The following is a 22,500-nucleotide window of genomic DNA, read 5'->3' as shown; positions in this document are numbered from 1 at the left end:
CTAGTCCTGGGGATACTAGTCCTGGGGATACTAGTCCTGGGGATACTAGTCCTGGGGATCCTAGTCCTGGGGATATGGATACTAGTCCTGGGGATCCTAGTCCTGGGGATACTAGTCCTGGGGATACTAGTCCTGGGGATGCTAGTCCTGGTGATACTAGTCCTGGGGATACTAGTCCTGGGGATACTAGTCCTGGGGATACTAGTCCTGGGGATACTAGTCCAGGGGATACTAGTCCTGGGGATCCTAGTCCTGGGGATACTAGTCCTGGGGATACTAGTCCTGGGGATACTAGTCCTGGGGATACTAGTCCTGGGGATGCTAGTCCTGGGGATACTAGTCCTGGGGATCCTAGTCCTGGGGATACTAGTCCAGGGGATACTAGTCCTGGGGATCCTAGTCCTGGGGATACTAGTCCTGGGGATACTAGTCCTGGGGATACTAGTCCTGGGGATACGAGTCCTGGGGATATGGATACTAGTCCTGGGGATACTAGTCCAGGGGATACTAGTCCTGGGGATCCTAGTCCAGGGGATACTAGTCCTGGGGATACTAGTCCTGGGGATACTAGTCCTGGGGATCCTAGTCCTGGGGATCCTAGTCCTGGGGATACTAGTCCTGGGGATGCTAGTCCTGGGGATACTAGTCCTGGAGATACTAGTCCTGGGGATACTAGTCCTGGGGATACTAGTCCAGGGGATACTAGTCCTGGGGATACTAGTCCAGGGGATACTAGTCCTGGGGATACTAGTCCTGGGGATACTAGTCCAGGGGATACTAGTCCAGGGGATACTAGTCCTGGGGATACTAGTCCTGGGGATACTAGTCCTGGGGATACTAGTCCAGGGGATACTAGTCCAGGGGATACTAGTCCTGGGGATACTAGTCCTGGTGATACTAGTCCTGGGGATACTAGTCCTGGGGATACTAGTCCAGGGGATACTAGTCCAGGGGATACTAGTCCTGGGGATACTAGTCCTGGGGATACTAGTCCTGGGGATACTAGTCCAGGGGATACTAGGATCCCCAGGACTAGTATCCCAGGACTAGTATCCCCTGGACTAGTCCCCTGGACTAGTCCCCTGGACTAGTATCCCCTGGACTAGTATCCCCAGGACTACTATCCCCAGGACTAGTATCCCCAGGACTACTATCCCCAGGACTACTATCCCCAGGACTAGTATCCCTGGGGATACCCCAGGACTAGTATCCCCAGGATAGTATCCCCAGGACCCCAGGACTATCCCCAGGACTAGGATCCGTATCCCCAGGACTAGTATCCCCAGGACTAGTATCCGTATCCCCAGGACTAGTATCCCCAGGACTAGTATCACCAGGACTAGTATCCGTATCCCCAGGACTAGTATCCCCAGGACTAGTATCCCCTCCCTCTACATACCTCTGGGGATACTAGGGATACTAGTCCTGGGGATACGGATACTAGTCCTGGGGATACTAGTCCTGGGGATCCTAGTCCTGGGGATACTAGTCCTGGGGATCCTAGTCCTGGGGATACTAGTCCTGGGGATCCTAGTCCTGGGGATACTAGTCCTGGGGATACTAGTCCTGGGGATACTAGTCCTGGGGATACTAGTCCAGGGGATCCTAGTCCTGGGGATCCTAGTCCTGGGGATCCTAGTCCTGGGGATACTAGTCCTGGGGATACTAGTCCTGGGGATACTAGTCCAGGGGATACTAGTCCAGGGGATACTAGTCCTGGGGATACTAGTCCTGGGGATACTAGTCCAGGGGATACTAGTCCAGGGGATACTAGTCCTGGGGATACTAGTCCTGGGGATACTAGTCCTGGGGATACTAGTCCAGGGGATACTAGTCCAGGGGATACTAGTCCTGGGGATACTAGTCCTGGGGATACTAGTCCTGGGGATACTAGTCCAGGGGATACTAGTCCTGGGGATACTAGTCCTGGGGATACGGATACTAGTCCTGGGGATACTAGTCCTGGGGATACTAGTCCTGGGGATACTAGTCCTGGGGATACTAGTCCTGGGGATACTAGTCCTGGGGATACGGATACTAGTCCTGGGGATACTAGTCCTGGGGATACTAGTCCAGGGGATACTAGTCCTGGGGAAACTAGTCCTGGGGATACTAGTCCAGGGGATACTAGTCCAGGGGATACTAGTCCAGGGGATACTAGTCCTGGGGATACTAGTCCAGGGGATACTAGTCCTGGGGATACTAGTCCTGGGGATCCTAGTCCTGGGGATACTAGTCCTGGGGATACTAGTCCTGGGGATACTAGTCCTGGGGATACTAGTCCAGGGGATACTAGTCCAGGGGATACGGATACTAGTCCTGGGGATACTAGTCCTGGGGATCCTAGTCCTGGGGATACTAGTCCTGGGGATCCTAGTCCTGGGGATACTAGTCCTGGGGATCCTAGTCCTGGGGATACTAGTCCTGGGGATACTAGTCCTGGGGATACTAGTCCTGGGGATACTAGTCCAGGGGATCCTAGTCCTGGGGATCCTAGTCCTGGGGATCCTAGTCCTGGGGATCCTAGTCCTGGGGATACTAGTCCTGGGGATCCTAGTCCTGGGGATACTAGTCCTGGGGATACTAGTCCAGGGGATACTAGTCCTGGGGATACTAGTCCTGGGGATCCTAGTCCTGGGGATACTAGTCCTTGGGATACTAGTCCTGGGGATACTAGTCCTAGGGATACGGATACTAGTCCTGGGGATACTAGTCCTGGGGATACGGATACTAGTCCTGGGGATACTAGTCCTGGGGATACTAGTCCTGGGGATACTAGTCCTGGGGATACTAGTCCAGGGGATACTAGTCCTGGGGATACTAGTCCTGGGGATACTAGTCCTGGGGATACTAGTCCAGGGGATACTAGTCCAGGGGATACTAGTCCTGGGGATACTAGTCCTGGGGATACTAGTCCAGGGGATACTAGTCCTGGGGATACTAGTCCTGGGGATACTAGTCCAGGGGATACTAGTCCAGGGGATACTAGTCCTGGGGATACTAGTCCTGGGGATACTAGTCCAGGGGATACTAGTCCTGGGGATACGGATACTAGTCCTGGGGATACTAGTCCTGGGGATACGGATACTAGTCCAGGGGATACTAGTCCTGGGGATCCTAGTCCTGGGGATACTAGTCCTGGGGATACTAGTCCTGGGGATACTAGTCCTGGGGATACTAGTCCTGGGGATATGGATACTAGTCCTGGGGATACTAGTCCAGGGGATACTAGTCCAGGGGATACTAGTCCTGGGGATACTAGTCCTGGGGATCCTAGTCCTGGGGATACTAGTCCTGGGGATACTAGTCCTGGGGATACTAGTCCTGGGGATACTAGTCCTGGGGATACTAGTCCTGGGGATACTAGTCCTGGGGATACGGATACTAGTCCTGGGGATACTAGTCCTGGGGATACTAGTCCTGGGGATACTAGTCCTGGGGATACTAGTCCTGGGGATCCTAGTCCTGGGGATACTAGTCCTGGGGATACTAGTCCAGGGGATACTAGTCCAGGGGATACTAGTCCAGGGGATACTAGTCCAGGGGATACTAGTCCTGGGGATACTAGTCCTGGGGATACTAGTCCTGGGGATACGGATACTAGTCCTGGGGATACGGATACTAGTCCTGGGGATACTAGTCCTGGGGATACTAGTCCTGGGGATACTAGTCCAGGGGATACTAGTCCAGGGGATACTAGTCCTGGGGATACTAGTCCTGGGGATACTAGTCCTGGGGATCCTAGTCCTGGGGATACTAGTCCTGGGGATACTAGTCCTGGGGATACTAGTCCAGGGGATACTAGTCCTGGGAATACTAGTCCTGGGGATACTAGTCCAGGGGATACTAGTCCAGGGGATACTAGTCCTGGGGATACTAGTCCTGGGGATACTAGTCCTGGGGATACGGATACTAGTCCTGGGGATACTAGTCCTGGGGATACTAGTCCTGGGGATACTAGTCCTGGTGATACGGATACTAGTCCTGGGGATACTAGTCCTGGGGATACTAGTCCAGGGGATACTAGTCCAGGGGATACTAGTCCTGGGGATACTAGTCCTGGGGATACTAGTCCTGGGGATACTAGTCCTGGGGATACTAGTCCAGGGGATGCTAGTCCTGGGGATACTAGTCCTGGGGATGCTAGTCCTGGGGATACGGATACTAGTCCTGGGGATACTAGTCCTGGTGATACGGATACTAGTCCTGGGGATACTAGTCCTGGGGATACTAGTCCAGGGGATACTAGTCCAGGGGATACTAGTCCTGGGGATACTAGTCCTGGGGATACTAGTCCTGGGGATACTAGTCCTGGGGATACTAGTCCTGGGGATACTAGTCCAGGGGATGCTAGTCCTGGGGATACTAGTCCTGGGGATGCTAGTCCTGGGGATACGGATACTAGTCCTGGGGATACTAGTCCTGGGGATACTAGTCCTGGGGATACTAGTCCTGGGGATACTAGTCCTGGGGATATGGATACTAGTCCTGGGGATACTAGTCCAGGGGATACTAGTCCAGGGGATACTAGTCCTGGGGATACTAGTCCTGGGGATCCTAGTCCTGGGGATACTAGTCCTGGGGATACTAGTCCTGGGGATACTAGTCCTGGGGATACTAGTCCTGGGGATACTAGTCCTGGGGATACTAGTCCTGGGGATACGGATACTAGTCCTGGGGATACTAGTCCTGGGGATACTAGTCCTGGGGATACTAGTCCTGGGGATACTAGTCCTGGGGATCCTAGTCCTGGGGATACTAGTCCTGGGGATACTAGTCCAGGGGATACTAGTCCAGGGGATACTAGTCCAGGGGATACTAGTCCAGGGGATACTAGTCCTGGGGATACTAGTCCTGGGGATACTAGTCCTGGGGATACGGATACTAGTCCTGGGGATACGGATACTAGTCCTGGGGATACTAGTCCTGGGGATACTAGTCCTGGGGATACTAGTCCAGGGGATACTAGTCCAGGGGATACTAGTCCTGGGGATACTAGTCCTGGGGATACTAGTCCTGGGGATCCTAGTCCTGGGGATACTAGTCCTGGGGATACTAGTCCTGGGGATACTAGTCCAGGGGATACTAGTCCTGGGAATACTAGTCCTGGGGATACTAGTCCAGGGGATACTAGTCCAGGGGATACTAGTCCTGGGGATACTAGTCCTGGGGATACTAGTCCTGGGGATACGGATACTAGTCCTGGGGATACTAGTCCTGGGGATACTAGTCCTGGGGATACTAGTCCTGGTGATACGGATACTAGTCCTGGGGATACTAGTCCTGGGGATACTAGTCCAGGGGATACTAGTCCAGGGGATACTAGTCCTGGGGATACTAGTCCTGGGGATACTAGTCCTGGGGATACTAGTCCTGGGGATACTAGTCCTGGGGATACTAGTCCAGGGGATGCTAGTCCTGGGGATACTAGTCCTGGGGATGCTAGTCCTGGGGATACGGATACTAGTCCTGGGGATACTAGTCCTGGTGATACGGATACTAGTCCTGGGGATACTAGTCCTGGGGATACTAGTCCAGGGGATACTAGTCCAGGGGATACTAGTCCTGGGGATACTAGTCCTGGGGATACTAGTCCTGGGGATACTAGTCCTGGGGATACTAGTCCTGGGGATACTAGTCCAGGGGATGCTAGTCCTGGGGATACTAGTCCTGGGGATGCTAGTCCTGGGGATACGGATACTAGTCCTGGGGATACTAGTCCTGGGGATACTAGTCCTGGGGATACTAGTCCTGGGGATACTAGTCCTGGGGATACTAGTCCTGGGGATGCTAGTCCTGGGGATACTAGTCCTGGGGATGCTAGTCCTGGGGATCCTAGTCCTGGGGATACTAGTCCTGGGGATACTAGTCCTGGGGATCCTAGTCCTGGGGATACTAGTCCAGGGGATGCTAGTCCTGGGGATATGGATACTAGTCCTGGGGATACTAGTCCTGGGGATACTAGTCCTGGGGATACTAGTCCTGGGGATACTAGTCCTGGGGATCCTAGTCCTGGGGATACTAGTCCTGGGGATACTAGTCCTGGGGATCCTAGTCCTGGGGATACTAGTCCAGGGGATACTAGTCCTGGGGATACTAGTCCAGGGGATACTAGTCCTGGGGATGCTAGTCCTGGGGATCCTAGTCCTGGGGATGCTAGTCCTGGGGATCCTAGTCCTGGGGATACTAGTCCTGGGGATACTAGTCCTGGGGATACTAGTCCTGGGGATACTAGTCCTGGGGATACTAGTCCAGGGGATGCTAGTCCTGGGGATATGGATACTAGTCCTGGGGATCCTAGTCCTGGGGATACTAGTCCTGGGGATACTAGTCCTGGGGATACTAGTCCTGGGGATACTAGTCCTGGGGATCCTAGTCCTGGGGATACTAGTCCTGGGGATACTAGTCCTGGGGATACTAGTCCTGGGGATACGGATACTAGTCCTGGGGATCCTAGTCCTGGGGATACTAGTCCTGGGGATACTAGTCCTGGGGATACTAGTCCTGGGGATACTAGTCCTGGGGATACTAGTCCTGGGGATACGGATACTAGTCCTGGGGATACTAGTCCTGGGGATACGGATACTAGTCCTGGGGATCCTAGTCCTGGGGATACTAGTCCTGGGGATACTAGTCCTGGGGATACTAGTCCCGGGGATACTAGTCCTGGGGATCCTAGTCCTGGGGATACTAGTCCTGGAGATACTAGTCCTGGGGATACTAGTCCTGGGGATACGGATACTAGTCCTGGGGATACTAGTCCTGGGGATACTAGTCCTGGGGATACTAGTCCTGGGGATACGGATACTAGTCCTGGGGATACTAGTCCTGGGGATACTAGTCCTGGGGATACTAGTCCTGGGGATACTAGTCCTGGGGATACGGATACTAGTCCTGGGGATACTAGTCCTGGGGATACTAGTCCTGGGGATACTAGTCCTGGGGATACTAGTCCTGGGGATACGGATACTAGTCCTGGGGATCCTAGTCCTGGGGATACTAGTCCTGGTGATACTAGTCCAGGGGATACTAGTCCTGGGGATACTAGTCCTGGGGATACTAGTCCAGGGGATACTAGTCCTGGGGATACTAGTCCTGGGGATACTAGTCCTGGGGATACTAGTCCTGGGGATACTAGTCCTGGGGATACTAGTCCTGGGGATACTAGTCCTGGGGATACTAGTCCAGGGGATCCTAGTCCTGGGGATCCTAGTCCTGGGGATACTAGTCCTGGGGATACTAGTCCAGGGGATCCTAGTCCTGGGGATACTAGTCCTGGGGATACTAGTCCTGGGGATACTAGTCCTGGGGATACTAGTCCTGGGGATACTAGTCCAGGGGATACTAGTCCTGGGGATACTAGTCCTGGGGATACTAGTCCTGGGGATCCTAGTCCAGGGGATACTAGTCCAGGGGATACTAGTCCTGGGGATACTAGTCCTGGGGATACTAGTCCTGGGGATACTAGTCCAGGGGACCCAAAAGGTACAGGATCAGGTGTTAAGTGCTTGGGAAGAGTTGATTAGTGGAATCAGGTGTTAAGTGCTTGGGAAGAGTTGATTAGTGGAATCAGGTGTTAAGTGCTTGGTAAAACCTTAACATGTGCAGATTGTGCCTCCCTCAGGACCAGCATCAAGACAATCACTGCTTCAGAACGTTCACCTTCACGTGAGAACTACATGGACTGTCCCCTGCTGGTCGGCGTGTCGGAGTCAATCCTGTGACCGGATTCAGGAGTCTCCCTGTGTGTGTCTGTCTTTCCCATCATGCACACGGGCGTATAGCTGGAGTCATGTCTCCTCTTTAATCCTCAACAGCTGTTCCACTACTGTTCTTTTAGCTGACTCTGTGTATCCCCCTCCCTCCACACACACACACACAAACACACACACACACACACACACACACACACACACACACACACACACACACACACACACACACACACACACACACACACGTTTCCACTGCCTTAAAGAACCCTGGGATTACAACTCTTTAAGAGCATTCCGATGTTGCCACAGAATTCCACCAGTCAGCGTTCCGGACCCAGCCGTTGTCGAGGAGTAAACCATCGCCGTGGATACAGAGCAGTTGGACTACACATGCACGCGCGTGTGTGTTTTGGGTCCCTTTTTTTAAGCTTCTCTCTTCGACCGCATACTAATTATCTGGTGGTCAATCACATCACAGAGAAACACAGAGGGCTCAGTGTGTGTGTGTGTGTGTGTGTGTGTGTGTGTGTGTGTGTGTGTGTGTGTGTGTGTGTGTGTGTGTGTGTGTGTGTGTGTGTGTGTGTGTGTGTGTCAGCTGGAGAGAGAAGCATGAAAGCCTCTCAGCCAAGATAGACTGAGCCATCTAAAGCTGAGCGAGAGATAGAGCCTTCTTTCACTACAGACAACATCCCTCCCTTCTCCCCTCTCTCCGTTCCCTCTCTCCCTCCATCTCTCTCCGTTCACCATCTCCCTCTGAGCGTCTATACACCCCTCCCTTCTCCCCTCTCTAAGTTCCCTCTCTCCCTCCATCTCTCTCCGTTCACCATCTCCCTCTGAGCGTCTATACCCCCCCTCCCCCCCAGGGCCAACAGTGACCTCATACTGAATAGCCCCACTATACATACAAACAGATGTAGGGCCCTATAAATTCAGTCTAATCTTTTTTTTTGCCTGATTCCGTTTAGTTTTTCCACGTTTTCATTCTCAAAAATCACACATTTTATATAGAAAAATAACCAACCCGGATGTTGTAAGTCCACAACAGGAAACCCATGTGCCACGTTAGAACTCACACATCTGTATAGGTTTATATTGAAAGTCAACCGTGTTTGCTTTGCTTCAATAGAGCGATCAGAACAACTATAGTTTTCCTTCACAGAAAAGACATTAGTGCAACACATTGGGCAGAAGAGAGCTTCATTTTCATCAGATGACAACAGAAGTGCTGGTAGCCACACAAGTAAATGAGTTTAAAATGAAAAAAAGGTCAAGGTCTTTTCTAGAAGGAAGAGAAAAAACAATGCATCATAGTTCTAATGTTTATTATAGAAAGAATGGAGCCAGCTACATTTCCTAATACTTTGCCTGAAGTTGATCATGCATTTTATACCAGAGACAAGTAGACTACAGTAACACTGAGACAAGTAGACTACAGTAACACTGAGAAAAGTAGATCACAGTAACACTGAGACAAGTAGACTACAGTAACACTGAGAAAAGTACCAGAGAAAAGGAGCTACACACCAGTCAGAGAGGAGAGACAAGGAGCTAGACACCAAAGGAGAGACAAGGAGCTACACACCAGTCAGAGAAGAGAGACAAGGAGCTACACACCAGAGGAGAGACAAGGAGTTACACACCAGAGGAGAGACAAGGAGCTACACACCAGAGGAGAGACAAGGAGCTACACACCAGAGGAGAGACAAGGAGCTACACACCAGAGGAGAGACAAGGAGCTACACACCAGAGGAGAGACAAGGAGCTACACACCAGAGGAGAGACAAGGAGCTACACACCAGAGGAGAGAGAAGGAGCTACACACCAGAGGAGAGACAAGGAGCAACACACCAGCCAGAGAGGAGAGACAAGGAGCTACACACCAGAGGAGAGACAAGGAGCTACACACCAGAGGAGAGAGAAGGAGCTACACACCAGAGGAGAGACAAGGAGCAACACACCAGCCAGAGAGGAGAGACAAGGAGCTACACACCAGAGGAGAGACAAGGAGCTACACACCAGAGGAGAGACAAGGAGCTACACACCAGAGGAGAGACAAGGAGCTACACACCAGAGGAGAGACAAGGAGCAACACACCAGCCAGAGAGGAGAGACAAGGAGCTACACACCAGAGGAGAGACAAGGAGCTACACACCAGAGGAGAGACAAGGAGCTACACACCAGAGGAGAGACAAGGAGCAACACACCAGAGGAGAGAGAAGGAGCTACACACCAGAGGAGAGACAAGGAGCTACACACCAGAGGAGAGACAATGAGCTACACACCAGAGGAGAGACAATGAGCTACACACCAGAGGAGAGACAAGGAGCAACACACCAGCCAGAGAGGAGAGACAAGCAGCTACACACCAGAGGAGAGACAAGGAGCTACACACCAGAGGAGAGACAAGGAGCTACACACCAGCCAGAGAAGAGAGACAAGGAGCTACACACCAGAGGAGAGACAAGGAGCTACACACCAGAGGAGAGACAAGGAGCTACACACCAGAGGAGAGACAAGGAGCAACACACCAGAGGAGAGAGAAGGAGCTACACACCAGAGGAGAGACAAGGAGCTACACACCAGAGGAGAGACAATGAGCTACACACCAGAGGAGAGACAATGAGCTACACACCAGAGGAGAGACAAGGAGCAACACACCAGCCAGAGAGGAGAGACAAGCAGCTACACACCAGAGGAGAGACAAGGAGCTACACACCAGAGGAGAGACAAGGAGCTACACACCAGCCAGAGAAGAGAGACAAGGAGCTACACACCAGAGGAGAGACAAGGAGCTACACACCAGAGGAGAGACAAGGAGCTACACACCAGAGGAGAGACAAGGAGCTACACACCAGAGGAGAGGAGAGACAAGGAGCTACACACCAGAGGAGAGACAAGGAGCTCCACACCAGAGGAAAGACAAGGAGCTACACACCAAAGGAGAGACAAGGAGCTACACACCAGTCAGAGAGGAGAGACAAGGAGCAACACACCAGAGGAGAGACAAGGAGCTACACACCAGAGGAGAGACAAGGAGCTACACACCAGAGGAGAGACAAGGAGCTACACACCAGAGGAGAGACAAGGAGCAACACACCAGAGGAGAGACAAGGAGCAACACACCAGAGGAGAGACAAGGAGCAACACACCAGAGGAGAGACAAGGAGCAACACACCAGCCAGAGAGGAGAGACAAGGAGCTACACACCAGAGGAGAGACAAGGAGCTACACACCAGAGGAGAGACAAGGAGCTACACACCAGCCAGAGAAGAGAGACAAGGAGCTACACACCAGAGGAGAGACCAGGAGCTACACACTAGAGGAGAGACAAGGAGCTACACACCAGAGGAGAGAGAAGGAGCTACACACCAGAGGAGAGACAAGGAGCTACACACCAGAGGAGAGGAGAGACAAGGAGCTACACACCAGAGGAGAGACAAGGAGCAACACACCAGCCAGAGAGGAGAGACAAGGAGCTACACACCAGTCAGAGAGGAGAGACAAGGAGCTACACACCAGAGGAGAGACAAGGAGCTACACACCAGAGGAGAGAGAAGGAGCTACACACCAGAGGAGAGACAAGGAGCTACACACCAGAGGAGAGACAAGGAGCTACACACCAGAGGAGAGAGAAGGAGCTACACACCAGAGGAGAGACAAGGAGCTACACACCAGAGGAGAGACAATGAGCTACACACCAGAGGAGAGACAAGGAGCAACACACCAGCCAGAGAGGAGAGACAAGGAGCTACACACCAGAGGAGAGACAAGGAGCTAGACACCAGTCAGAGAGGAGAGACAAGGAGCTAGACACCAGTCAGTGCCATGTCTGCTGGTAGAACGCCAGGGAGGAGGGACAAGGAGCTAGACACCAGCCAGTGCCATGTCTGCTGGTAGAACGCCAGGGAGGAGGGACAAGGAGCTAGACACCAGCCAGTGCCATGTCTGCTGGTAGAACGCCAGGGAGGAGAGACAAGGAGCTAGACACCAGTCAGTGCCATGTCTGCTGGTAGAACGCCAGGGAGGAGAGACAAGGAGCTAGACACCAGTCAGTGCCATGTCTGCTGGTAGAACGCCAGGGAGGAGGGACAAGGAGCTAGACACCAGCCAGTGCCATGTCTGCTGGTAGAACGCCAGGGAGGAGAGACAAGGAGCTAGACACCAGTCAGTGCCATGTCTGCTGATAGAACGCCAGGGAGGAGAGACAAGGAGCTAGACACCAGCCAGAGAGGAGAGACAAGGAGCTAGACACCAGTCAGTGCCATGTCTGCTGATAGAACGCCAGGGAGGAGAGACAAGGAGCTAGACACCAGTCAGAGAGGAGAGACAAGGAGCTAGACACCAGTCAGTGCCATGTCTGCTGATAGAACGCCAGGGAGGAGAGACAAGGAGCTAGACACCAGTCAGTGCCATGTCTGCTGATAGAACGCCAGGGAGGAGAGACAAGGAGCTAGACACCAGCCAGTGCCATGTCTGCTGGTAGAACGCCAGGGAGGAGAGACAAGGAGCTAGACACCAGTCAGAGCCATGTCTGCTGGTAGAACGCCAGGGAGGAGAGACAAGGAGCTAGACACCAGCCAGAGAGGAGAGACAAGGAGCTAGACACCAGTCAGAGCCATGTCTGCTGATAGAACGCCAGGGAGGAGAGACAAGGAGCTAGACACCAGTCAGAGCCATGTCTGCTGATAGAACGCCAGGGAGGAGAGACAAGGAGCTAGACACCAGTCAGAGCCATGTCTGCTGATAGAACGCCAGGGAGGAGAGACAAGGAGCTAGACACCAGTCAGAGCCATGTCTGCTGATAGAACGCCAGGGAGGAGAGACAAGGAGCTAGACACCAGTCAGAGCCATGTCTGCTGGTAGAACGCCAGGGAGGAGAGACAAGGAGCTAGACACCAGTCAGAGAGGAGAGACAAGGAGCTACACACCAGTCAGAGCCATGTCTGCTGGTAGAACGCCAGGGAGGAGAGACAAGGAGCTAGACACCAGTCAGTGCCATGTCTGCTGGTAGAACGCCAGGGAGGAGAGACAAGGAGCTACACACCAGTCAGAGCCATGTCTGCTGGTAGAACGCCAGGGAGGAGAGACAAGGAGCTAGACACCAGTCAGGGAGGAGAGACAAGGAGCTAGACACCAGTCAGAGCCATGTCTGCTGGTAGAACACCAGGGAGGAGAGACAAGGAGCTAGACACCAGTCAGAGCCATGTCTGCTGGTAGAACACCAGGGAGAAGAGACAAGGAGCTAGACACCAGCCAGAGCCATGTCTGCTGATAGAACGCCAGGGAGGAGAGACAAGGAGCTAGACACCAGTCAGAGCCATGTCTGCTGGTAGAACACCAGGGAGGAGAGACAAGGAGCTAGACACCAGTCAGAGCCATGTCTGCTGGTAGAACACCAGGGAGAAGAGACAAGGAGCTAGACACCAGTCAGAGCCATGTCTGCTGGTAGAACGCCAGGGAGGAGAGACAAGGAGCTAGACACCAGTCAGTGCCATGTCTGCTGGTAGAACACCAGGGAGAAGAGACAAGGAGCTAGACACCAGCCAGAGCCATGTCTGCTGGTAGAACACCAGGGAGGAGAGACAAGGAGCTAGACACCAGTCAGGGAGGAGAGACAAGGAGCTAGACACCAGCCAGAGCCATGTCTGCTGATAGAACGCCAGGGAGGAGAGAAGTGCAACACAAAGCACAAGATGTGTCTGATGCTGAGCAGAAATTACAACAAGAAGCATGTGAGATCTGCATTTAGAAAACTCAGCAATATATATTTCTTTTCATTTTTCTACGTGACCCCTGAGACCACTTTTGAGGTCTGCACCAGCCAGAGACCGTTGTTCTGATGTTTCTGTAGCACTCGAGACTGCAGCGTTAGCTAAACAAAATGGCCACTGGACTTACAAATAAATTCATTAAAAATCCTACAATGTGATTTTCTGGATTTTTTTTTCTTCTCATTTTGTCTGTCATAGTTGAAGTGTACCTATGATGAAAATTACAGGCCTCTCTCATCTTTTTAAGTGGGAGAACTTGCACAATTGGTGGCTGACTGAATACTTTTTTTGCCCCACTGTATATAATCATGATATCATTCCGCCAGGTAGGCAGAGGCTACTTGGTAGTTAACATTTAATAGAGTTTCTAGAAAAGCCTTTTCATCTCTACCAGACGACGGTTGTCATTAGCATCATCGCTAACGGCAACACAAATTGGTAGAGAGAAAAAAAACACCCAGACAGACTTGCCTCTTCAGAAAGTGGCGGGGAAATAAGAATCACTGAGGCATTTTTGTTCATGTCTTCTGATTAACGGGCTAATTAATGGATGTTCTACTGACTTCAATACATTTTTGAATATTGTTGAATTCCGTTTGAATGTCTGGATTCCGGGATTCCGTCCTCCACAGCCTGGACTTCACACGGCCCTACAGACGTGTCGCCTTGACAACGACCCCCTGGGGGCTAGCTGTGACCTCACCTCCAACAACCAGGCCAGACACACTCACAATGCTAAATGTCTAGCGACACAGAAACAGTTGACACATACTGTAAATTCATGTACTGTGCAAACACAGTGGTGAAAGCTCAGTGACACAGAAACAGTCCAAGCACCAAAACACAACAGGATGCAATTAGTCTGAATTAGGGCCCTTAGAAAACTTACACACACACACACACACACACACACACACGCACGCACACGCACACACACACACAAAGGGTTTTAGTGTCCCCCCTAAATGGGGTTTGGAGGAAATGGGTACTTAACAGTTCAGTTCTGATTTAGGAGAGAGAAGGAGAGAGACAGAGCCGGGGTTGGGTTGGGAGGCAGGAGAGAGAAGGAGAGAGAAGGAGAGAGAAGGAGACGGGGTTGGGTTGGGAGGCAGGAGAGAGAAGGAGAGAGAAGGAGAGAGAAGGAGAGAGACAGAGAGAGGAGAGACAGAGAGAGAAGGAGAGAGAAGGAGAGAGACAGAGACAGGGTTGGGTTGGGAGGCAGGAGAGAGAAGGAGAGAGAAGGAGAGAGAAGGAGAGAGAAGGAAAGAGAAGGAGAGAGAAGGAGAGAGACAGAGCCGGGGTTGGGTTGGGTGGCAGGAGAGAGAAGGAGAGAGAAGGAGAGAGAAGGAGAGAGACAGAGACAGGGTTGGGTTGGGAGGCAGGAGAGAGAAGGAGAGAGAAGGAGAGAGAAGGAAAGAGAAGGAGAGAGAAGGAGAGAGACAGAGCCGGGGTTGGGTTGGGTGGCAGGAGAGAGAAGGAGAGAGAAGGAGAGAGGAGAGAGAAGGATGGAGAAGGAGAGAGACAGAGACCGGGTTGGGTTGGGAGGCAGGAGAGAGAAGGAGAGAGGAGAGAGAAGGAGAGAGGAGAGAGAAGGAGAGAGAAGGAGAGAGAAGGACAGAGACAGAGCTGGGGTTGGGTTGGGAGGCAGGAGAGAGGAGAGAGAAGGAGAGAGGAGAGAGAAGGAGAGAGAAGGAGAGAGAAGGAGAGAGACAGAGCCGGGGTTGGGTTGGGAGGCATGAGCAAAACCAGCTACATTCCAACAGACTAACTGACTTGTTTTGAAAGGAGCTTATGATGTTGTAGTAGACAGACTGTGGTTGTAGTAGACAGACTGTGGTTGTAGTAGACAGACTGTGGTTGTAGTAGAGAGACTGTGGTTGTAGTAGACAGACTGTGGTTGTAGTAGACCAGTAGACAGACTGTGGTTGTAGTAGACCAGTAGACAGACTGTGGTGTTAGTAGACCAGTAGACAGACTGTGGTTGTAGTAGACCAGTAGACAGACTGTGGTTGTAGTAGACAGACTGTGGTTGTAGTAGACAGACTGTGGTTGTAGTAGACAGACTGTGGTTGTAGTAGACAGACTGTGGTTGTAGAAGACAGACTGTGGTTGTAGTAGACAGACTGTGGTTGTAGAAGACAGACTGTGGTTGTAGTAGAAAGACTGTGGTTGTAGTAGACCAGTAGACAGACTGTGGTTGTAGTAGACAGACTGTGGTTGTAGTAGACAGACTGTGGTTGTAGTAGACAGACTGTGGTTGTAGTAGACAGACTGTGGTGGTAGTAGACAGACTGTGGTTGTAGTAGACAGACTGTGGTGGTAGTAGACAGACTGTGGTTGTAGTAGACAGACTGTGGTTGTAGTAGACAGACTGTGGTTGTAGTAGACAGACTGTGGTTGTAGAAGACAGACTGTGGTTGTAGTAGAAAGACTGTGGTTGTAGTAGACCAGTAGACAGACTGTGGTTGTAGTAGACAGACTGTGGTTGTAGTAGACAGACTGTGGTGGTAGTAGACAGACTGTGGTTGTAGTAGACAGACTGTGGTTGTAGTAGACAGACTGTGGTTGTAGTAGACAGACTGTGGTTGTAGTAGACAGACTGTGGTTGTAGTAGACAGACTGTGGTGGTAGTAGACAGACTGTGGTTGTAGTAGACAGACTGTGGTTGTAGTAGACAGACTGTGGTTGTAGTAGACAGACTGTGGTTGTAGTAGACAGACTGTGGTTGTAGTAGACAGACTGTGGTTGTAGTAGACCAGTAGACAGACTGTGGTTGTAGTAGACAGACTGTGGTTGTAGTAGACAGACTGTGGTTGTAGTAGACAGACTGTGGTTGTAGTAGACAGACTGTGGTTGTAGTAGACAGACTGTGGTTGTAGAAGACAGACTGTGGTTGTAGTAGAAAGACTGTGGTTGTAGTAGACCAGTAGACAGACTGTGGTTGTAGTAGACAGACTGTGGTTGTAGTAGACAGACTGTGGTGGTAGTAGACAGACTGTGGTTGTAGTAGACAGACTGTGGTGGTAGTAGACAGACTGTGGTTGTAGTAGACAGACTGTGGTTGTAGTAGACAGACTGTGGTGGTAGTAGACAGACTGTGGTTGTAGTAGACAGACTGTGGTTGTAATAGACAGACTGTGGTTGTAGTAGACAGACTGTGGTTGTAGTAGACAGACTGTGGTTGTAATAGACAGACTGTGGTTGTAGTAGACAGACTGTGGTTGTAGTAGACAGACTGTGGTTGTAGTAGACAGACTGTGGTTGTAGTAGACAGACTGTGGTTGTAGTAGAGAGACTGTGGTTGTAGTAGACAGACTGTGGTTGTAGTAGACCAGTAGACAGACTGTGGTTGTAGTAGACAGACTGTGGTTGTAGTAGACAGACTGTGGATGTAGTAGACAGACTGTGGATGTAGTAGACAGACTGTGGATGTAGTAGACAGACTGTGGTTGTAGTAGACAGACTGTGGTTGTAGTAGACAGACTGTGGTTGTAGTAGACAGACTGTGGTTGTAGTAGACAGACTGTGGTTGTAGTAGACAGACTGTGGTTGTAGAAGACAGACTGTGGTTGTAGTAGACAGACTGTGGTTGTAGTAGACAGACTGTGGTTGTAGAAGACAGACTGTGGTTGTAGTAGACAGACTGTGGTTGTAGTAGACAGACTGTGGTTGTAGTAGACAGACTGTGGATGTGGCCCAAATGGCACCGTATTCCCTATAGGGTTCTGGTTAAAAGTAGTGCACTATATAGGGAATAGGGTACCATAGGGTTCTGGTTAAAAGTAGTGCACTACATAGGGAATAGGGTATCATAGGGTTCTGGTTAAAAGTAGTGCACTACATAGGGAATAGGGTACCATAGGGTTCTGGTTAAAAGTAGTGCACTATATAGGGAATAGGGTACCATAGGGTTCTGGTTAAAAGTAGTGCACTATATAGGGAATAGGGTACCATAGGGTTCTGGTTGAAAGTAGTGCACTATATAGGGAATAGGGTACCATAGGGTTCTGGTTAAAAGTAGTGCACTATATAGGGAATAGGGTACCATAGGGTTCTGGTTAAAAGTAGTGCACTATATAGGGAATAGGGTACCATAGGGTTCTGGTTAAAAGTAGTGCACTATATAGGGAATAGGGTATGAATAACACAGTGACGTCATTCTACATCTCCTTCTATTGGGTATTACATCTCAATGACTGGTCTATGGTACATCTCCCTCTCTTCTACATCTCTCTCTCTCTCTCTCTCTCTCTCTCCCTCTCTCCTTTATCTCTCTCTCTCTCCCTCACTCCTTTATCTCTCTCTCTCTCCCTCTACCCTTTATCTCTCTCTCTCTCTCTCTCTCCCTCTCTCCTTTATCTCTCTCTCTCTCTCTCCCTCTACCCTTTATCTCTCTCTCCCTCTCTCTCTCTCTCTCTCCCTCTCTCTCTTTCTCTCTCTCTCCCTCTCTCTCTCTCTCTCTCTCTCTCTCCCTCTCTCCTTTATCTCTCTCTCTCTCTCTCCTTTATCTCTCTCCCTCTCCCTCTACCCTTTATCTCTCTCTCTCTCTCTCTCCCTCTCTCCTTTATCTCTCTCTCTCTCTCTCTCTCTCTCTCTCTCTCTCCCTCTCTCCTTTATCTCTCTCTCTCCCTCTCTTCTTCATCTCTCTCTCTCTCTCCCTCTCTCCTTTATCTCTCTCTCTCTCTCCCTCTCTTCTCCATCTCTCTCTTTCTCTATGAATAATACTGAACTCAATAACTGGTCTATTACACATCTCTCTCATATCCTCAGTTTCTACCGTTATTTTCTCACACAATTCTTCTCTCTCTTTCTCTCTCTCTCTCTCGTTTTTCATGGTAGGCAGCTTCCCACGCTCACCACTTGAACTTGGTAAGCCCTCCTCCTCTAAATCACGGTTCCTTGTCTCTTTCCCTCCTCTGTCCGTCCCTTCTTCACCCAACAAGCCACTGGCCCGTCACACCAAGCTGCTGTTACATGTGTAATAACACTAGTAACACTGTCAATCAAGATGGAGTTACAATAGTCAGTGTTTTTTTTAAAATTACACAGTAATGGACTTGAACTGTTTCTGCATCAATTTGTTATCATGAAGGCCAGGAGACAAGGACAGGAGATGAGGAGACAAGTGTTGGAATACTACCTAGGAGTGGATGGATGGGCCATCTGTTTCCCTTTGGTAGTAGATTATTATTATAACAATGATTTTATGGAACCTGTATATAACTAGGAAGGTCAGGTCAGAACAAATTCTTTTTTACAATGACGGCCTACCCCGGCCAAACCCTACCCCGGCTTATCCCTACCCTGGACAAACCCTACCCCGGCCAAACTCTAACCCGGCTAAACCCTACCCCGGCTTACCCCTACCCTGGACAAACCCTACCCCGGCCAAACCCTAACCCGGCTAAACCCTACCCCTACCCCGGCGAAAACCCTACCCTTACCTCGGCTAAACCCTACCCTTACCCCGGCTAAACCCTACCGCTACCCCGGCTAAACCCTACCCTTACTCCGGCTAAACCCTACCCTTACCCCGGCTAAACCCTACCCCGGCTAAACCCTACCCCTACCCCGGCTAAACCCTACCCCTACCCCGGCTAAACCCTACCCTTACCCCGGCTAAACCCTACCCCTACCCCGGCTAAACCCTACCCTTACTCCGGCTAAACCCTACCCTTACCCCGGCTAAACCCTACCCCGGCTAAACCCTACCCCGGCCAAACCCTACCCTGGCCTATCCCTACCCCGGCCAAACCCTACCCCGGTTAAACCCTACCCCGGACGATACTGGGCCAATTATGTGCCGCCCTATGGGACTCCCAATCGAGGCCGGTTGTGATACAGCCTGGAATCAAACCAGGGACTGTGGTGACGCCTCTAGCACTGAGATGCAGTGCCTTAGACCGCTGTGATACAGCCTGGAATCGAACCAGGGACTGTGGTGACGCCTCTAGCACTGAGATGCAGTGCCTTAGACCGCTGTGCCACCTGGGGTCACTCCATAGGGCTTTAGTGAGTGTTGATCTGGATAACGGTTTTGATTGAAAAAGGCCTTGGAGATAAAACGTGCTCCTCTGATCAGGGTTGTGTGTGTGGTCTGTATGCATGCATCTGTGTGTGTTCTAAACCTACCTTCTGGTACTCTGAGTCCTCGGGTTTGAAGTCGCTGCTGACCGTCTCAAACTGCAGGTTGAAGTGGGGGAGGCGGTGGAGCAGGTTGACCCACCATGGGGGAGAGTAGTTTACTACCGCCGCCATCCTCTCACACGCACAGACCCGCCGGTGTCACTGCCAATCTGTCAGACCGAAATATGTGTCCTCTTCCGGTCAACAACACTGCTTACAACGCCCACCCACGGTCTATGATTCTCTTCTGAACGTGGAGTAGTGTCGTGCGCCGAGTGGGTTGTTATCATCGATGTGATTCCGTCATCAATACAAATATCGATTTTCCGTTATTGACGGTTTGTTCTAGGGTAGGCTACCGTCGACCGACGCCACGGTCAAATCAGCAATAATTCGTTTACTGAGTCGGTCGTTGATTGATTTACGGTGTTGCAGGCTACAATTTCCAGGACCGCCAACATTCTCGTTCCCACGGGTCTATTCGTTTCTTCCAGCCACGAGCGGTTAGGCTATATTGGATTATTCCGGTTCTCCATTACCGCATTCCCAACTCTGAGCCAGGACGACAGAAAAAAAATCCATATTCTGCTCCAAACTATGTGTGAATGCAGCCAAGTCTCATTTTGCAATGTGAACACTTCTCCTTAGAAACCTAGCGGTGGCACCACCAAACTCCCTGTTCATCCACAGATTGGAGGCTATTGTTCCTTATACAGCCGATGTAGGCTAAAACAGCGGGACTGCAGCAGAAATCACGACAACTCTCTCACATCTCAGCCGAAAAATAACGGACACCCACTCTTAGAAAGACCGCTTACCACAAAAAAAAAATGCCGTTACATTACGGTTAGATTTGTCCGATAAAAATATGCACGAATCAAATATTCTCTTTTCTAGATCCCAATGAGAAGGGGGAGTTCAGGTTTAAATGACCTCCAATTAAATTATGAGATTTAACATCCGTTCAACGAGCGGTCCCGGTGGGGGTTCGTTTTAAATGTCCTCCCGGTGATGAAACGTCGCCGTCGTCGGCTGCTACATTGTTCACCGTTAAACGAATTTGGAGGGCGAAGCAAACACGAGCTCGAAAACCCCTAAGAGGACAAAGCTTCTCACTGCAGCTCGCTCTGCAAATAGATCTGTCGAGCATGTGTGCAGAGCGGAGCGGAGTTGTATGCGCAAATACTCAGATCCCCCCTCCCTTCCGACGGTGTAACGGTAATACACAACCCAGTCGATGTCCATTACGACAAAACATCACAACACACATTTTCATAAAAAAAACAAAGAAACACCATAACCTCTGAAGTGTTTCACCATTCAAGGAAAGATACTCATTTAATCAGATAAAACATTATTTTCATGGATTACAGCCATTATAATAAACACAACTCAAGGCACGATCACGCGCGCGCACACACACTCTCCTCTGAGCGTCATATTGCAGTAGAATATGATAATAATTTCACAGTTTGAATCAGCAGTGTTTATAGTGATAGACATGTTTTAAAAGTCGCTCATTCTCCAATAAACTCCATGATTTATAACTTTGTTTATGACCATCAATAATCTATATACAGCACTCAGGCACTTTGGCAACATAAAAAACGATCTGTATCAGAACTGAGATTTATTGGGCAGAGAGCTGGCCAAGTAACCCTCCTGGATATGTTCAGGATTATCATCATTATCATTACAGCCCTGACACCAACAACCACTCCCCTCCCGGAGAGCTACTGCATGTGCAGGACTTCGTTCCAGCCCTGCACTACCGAAACACACTTGGTTCTACTTATCAGCATGTCCTCTGGACCTTGATTTAATCTGGTGTAGGGCTGGAGTAAAAGCCTGCATACCCAGCTACACACACACACTTCATATCCCATAATGCAATGCTCTGGTCTAGAAGTAGATTTCTTCTCTCCTTCCCACGAGACGAGACGGAGACACGATGATGTCATCGTCGGAATCCTCAGAGTCCATCGCCTTAGCAACCTTGGAATCTGGAGGTGGGTGGAGCTGTAGTTGGGCTACAGGTGAAGCACAGGAACACATTATATACACACACATTATAAATACACACACAGGGACACACACACACACACACATATATATCCACAGACAGCATACCTGGTGTGAGTCTCCTCCTGTTGGATAGTGTGTTAGAGACGGGCCAGGGATCTTCCTCACTCAGCTCCGTTACATCTTCATCTACATCACTGCCTGGAAGGGCTAACACACACACACACACACACACACACACACACACACACACACACACACACACACACACACACACACACACACACACACACACACACACACACACACACACACACACACACACACACACACACACACTTTCAAATCCTGATTTGTCCTTCAGTCAGCGCTGTGCCACCAAGGAGTCAGATTCAGTGTGTGTGTGTGTGTGTGTGTGTGTGTCTCACCTGTGTTGCTGGGAGTGTGTGTTGAAGGGACAGAGGGGACTCTTCTAGGAGATGGTGTGGGTCCACAGGGAGGAGAGGCTGGAGACTCAGAGCTACAAACACACAGTTACACAACACAATACAAACACACAGTTATACAACACAAATCAAACACACAGTTATACAATACAAACACACAGTTATACAACACAATACAAACACACAGTTATACAACACAATACAAACACACAGTTATACAACACAATACAAACACACAGTCATACAACACAATACAAACACACAGTCATACAACACAATACAAACACACAGTTATACAATACAAACACACAGTTATACAACACAATACAAACACACAGTTATACAACACAATACAAACACACAGTTATACGACACAATACAAACACACAGTCATACAACACAATACAAACACACAGTTAT

At 50.5% G+C, this 22,500-nt stretch overlaps 2 protein-coding genes across 3 annotated transcripts in view; both read right to left on the bottom strand.

Annotated features, from left to right (window-relative positions):
- LOC135535712 (protein tweety homolog 3-like) overlaps positions 1 to 20,771 on the bottom strand; it is an 85,934-nt gene extending 65,163 nt beyond the window's left edge. For both annotated transcript variants that reach the window (XM_064962142.1, XM_064962144.1), the window contains exon 1: positions 19,619 to 20,771. In XM_064962142.1, the coding sequence (XP_064818214.1) occupies positions 19,619 to 19,744 (126 nt within the window). In that variant the 5' untranslated portion in view covers positions 19,745 to 20,771. The remainder of the gene's footprint in view (positions 1 to 19,618) is intronic.
- Positions 20,772 to 20,916: 145 nt separating this feature from the next.
- Positions 20,917 to 22,500, bottom strand: part of LOC135535714 (IQ domain-containing protein E-like) — a 20,903-nt gene continuing 19,319 nt past the window's right edge. Inside the window, exons 21-23 of the mRNA XM_064962146.1 lie at positions 22,063 to 22,154; positions 21,743 to 21,844; positions 20,917 to 21,642 (exon numbers count right to left, since the gene is read on the bottom strand). Coding sequence (XP_064818218.1) covers positions 21,515 to 21,642; positions 21,743 to 21,844; positions 22,063 to 22,154 — 322 coding nt within the window. The 3' untranslated portion in view covers positions 20,917 to 21,514. The remainder of the gene's footprint in view (positions 21,643 to 21,742; positions 21,845 to 22,062; positions 22,155 to 22,500) is intronic.

The sequence above is a fragment of the Oncorhynchus masou genome, unplaced genomic scaffold, assembly GCF_036934945.1.
Source record: "Oncorhynchus masou masou isolate Uvic2021 unplaced genomic scaffold, UVic_Omas_1.1 unplaced_scaffold_504, whole genome shotgun sequence".
NCBI classification, from domain to species: Eukaryota; Metazoa; Chordata; class Actinopteri; order Salmoniformes; family Salmonidae; genus Oncorhynchus; species Oncorhynchus masou.
Note: the sequence above shows the minus strand (reverse complement) of the source record. Positions and strands in the feature narration are given on the sequence as shown.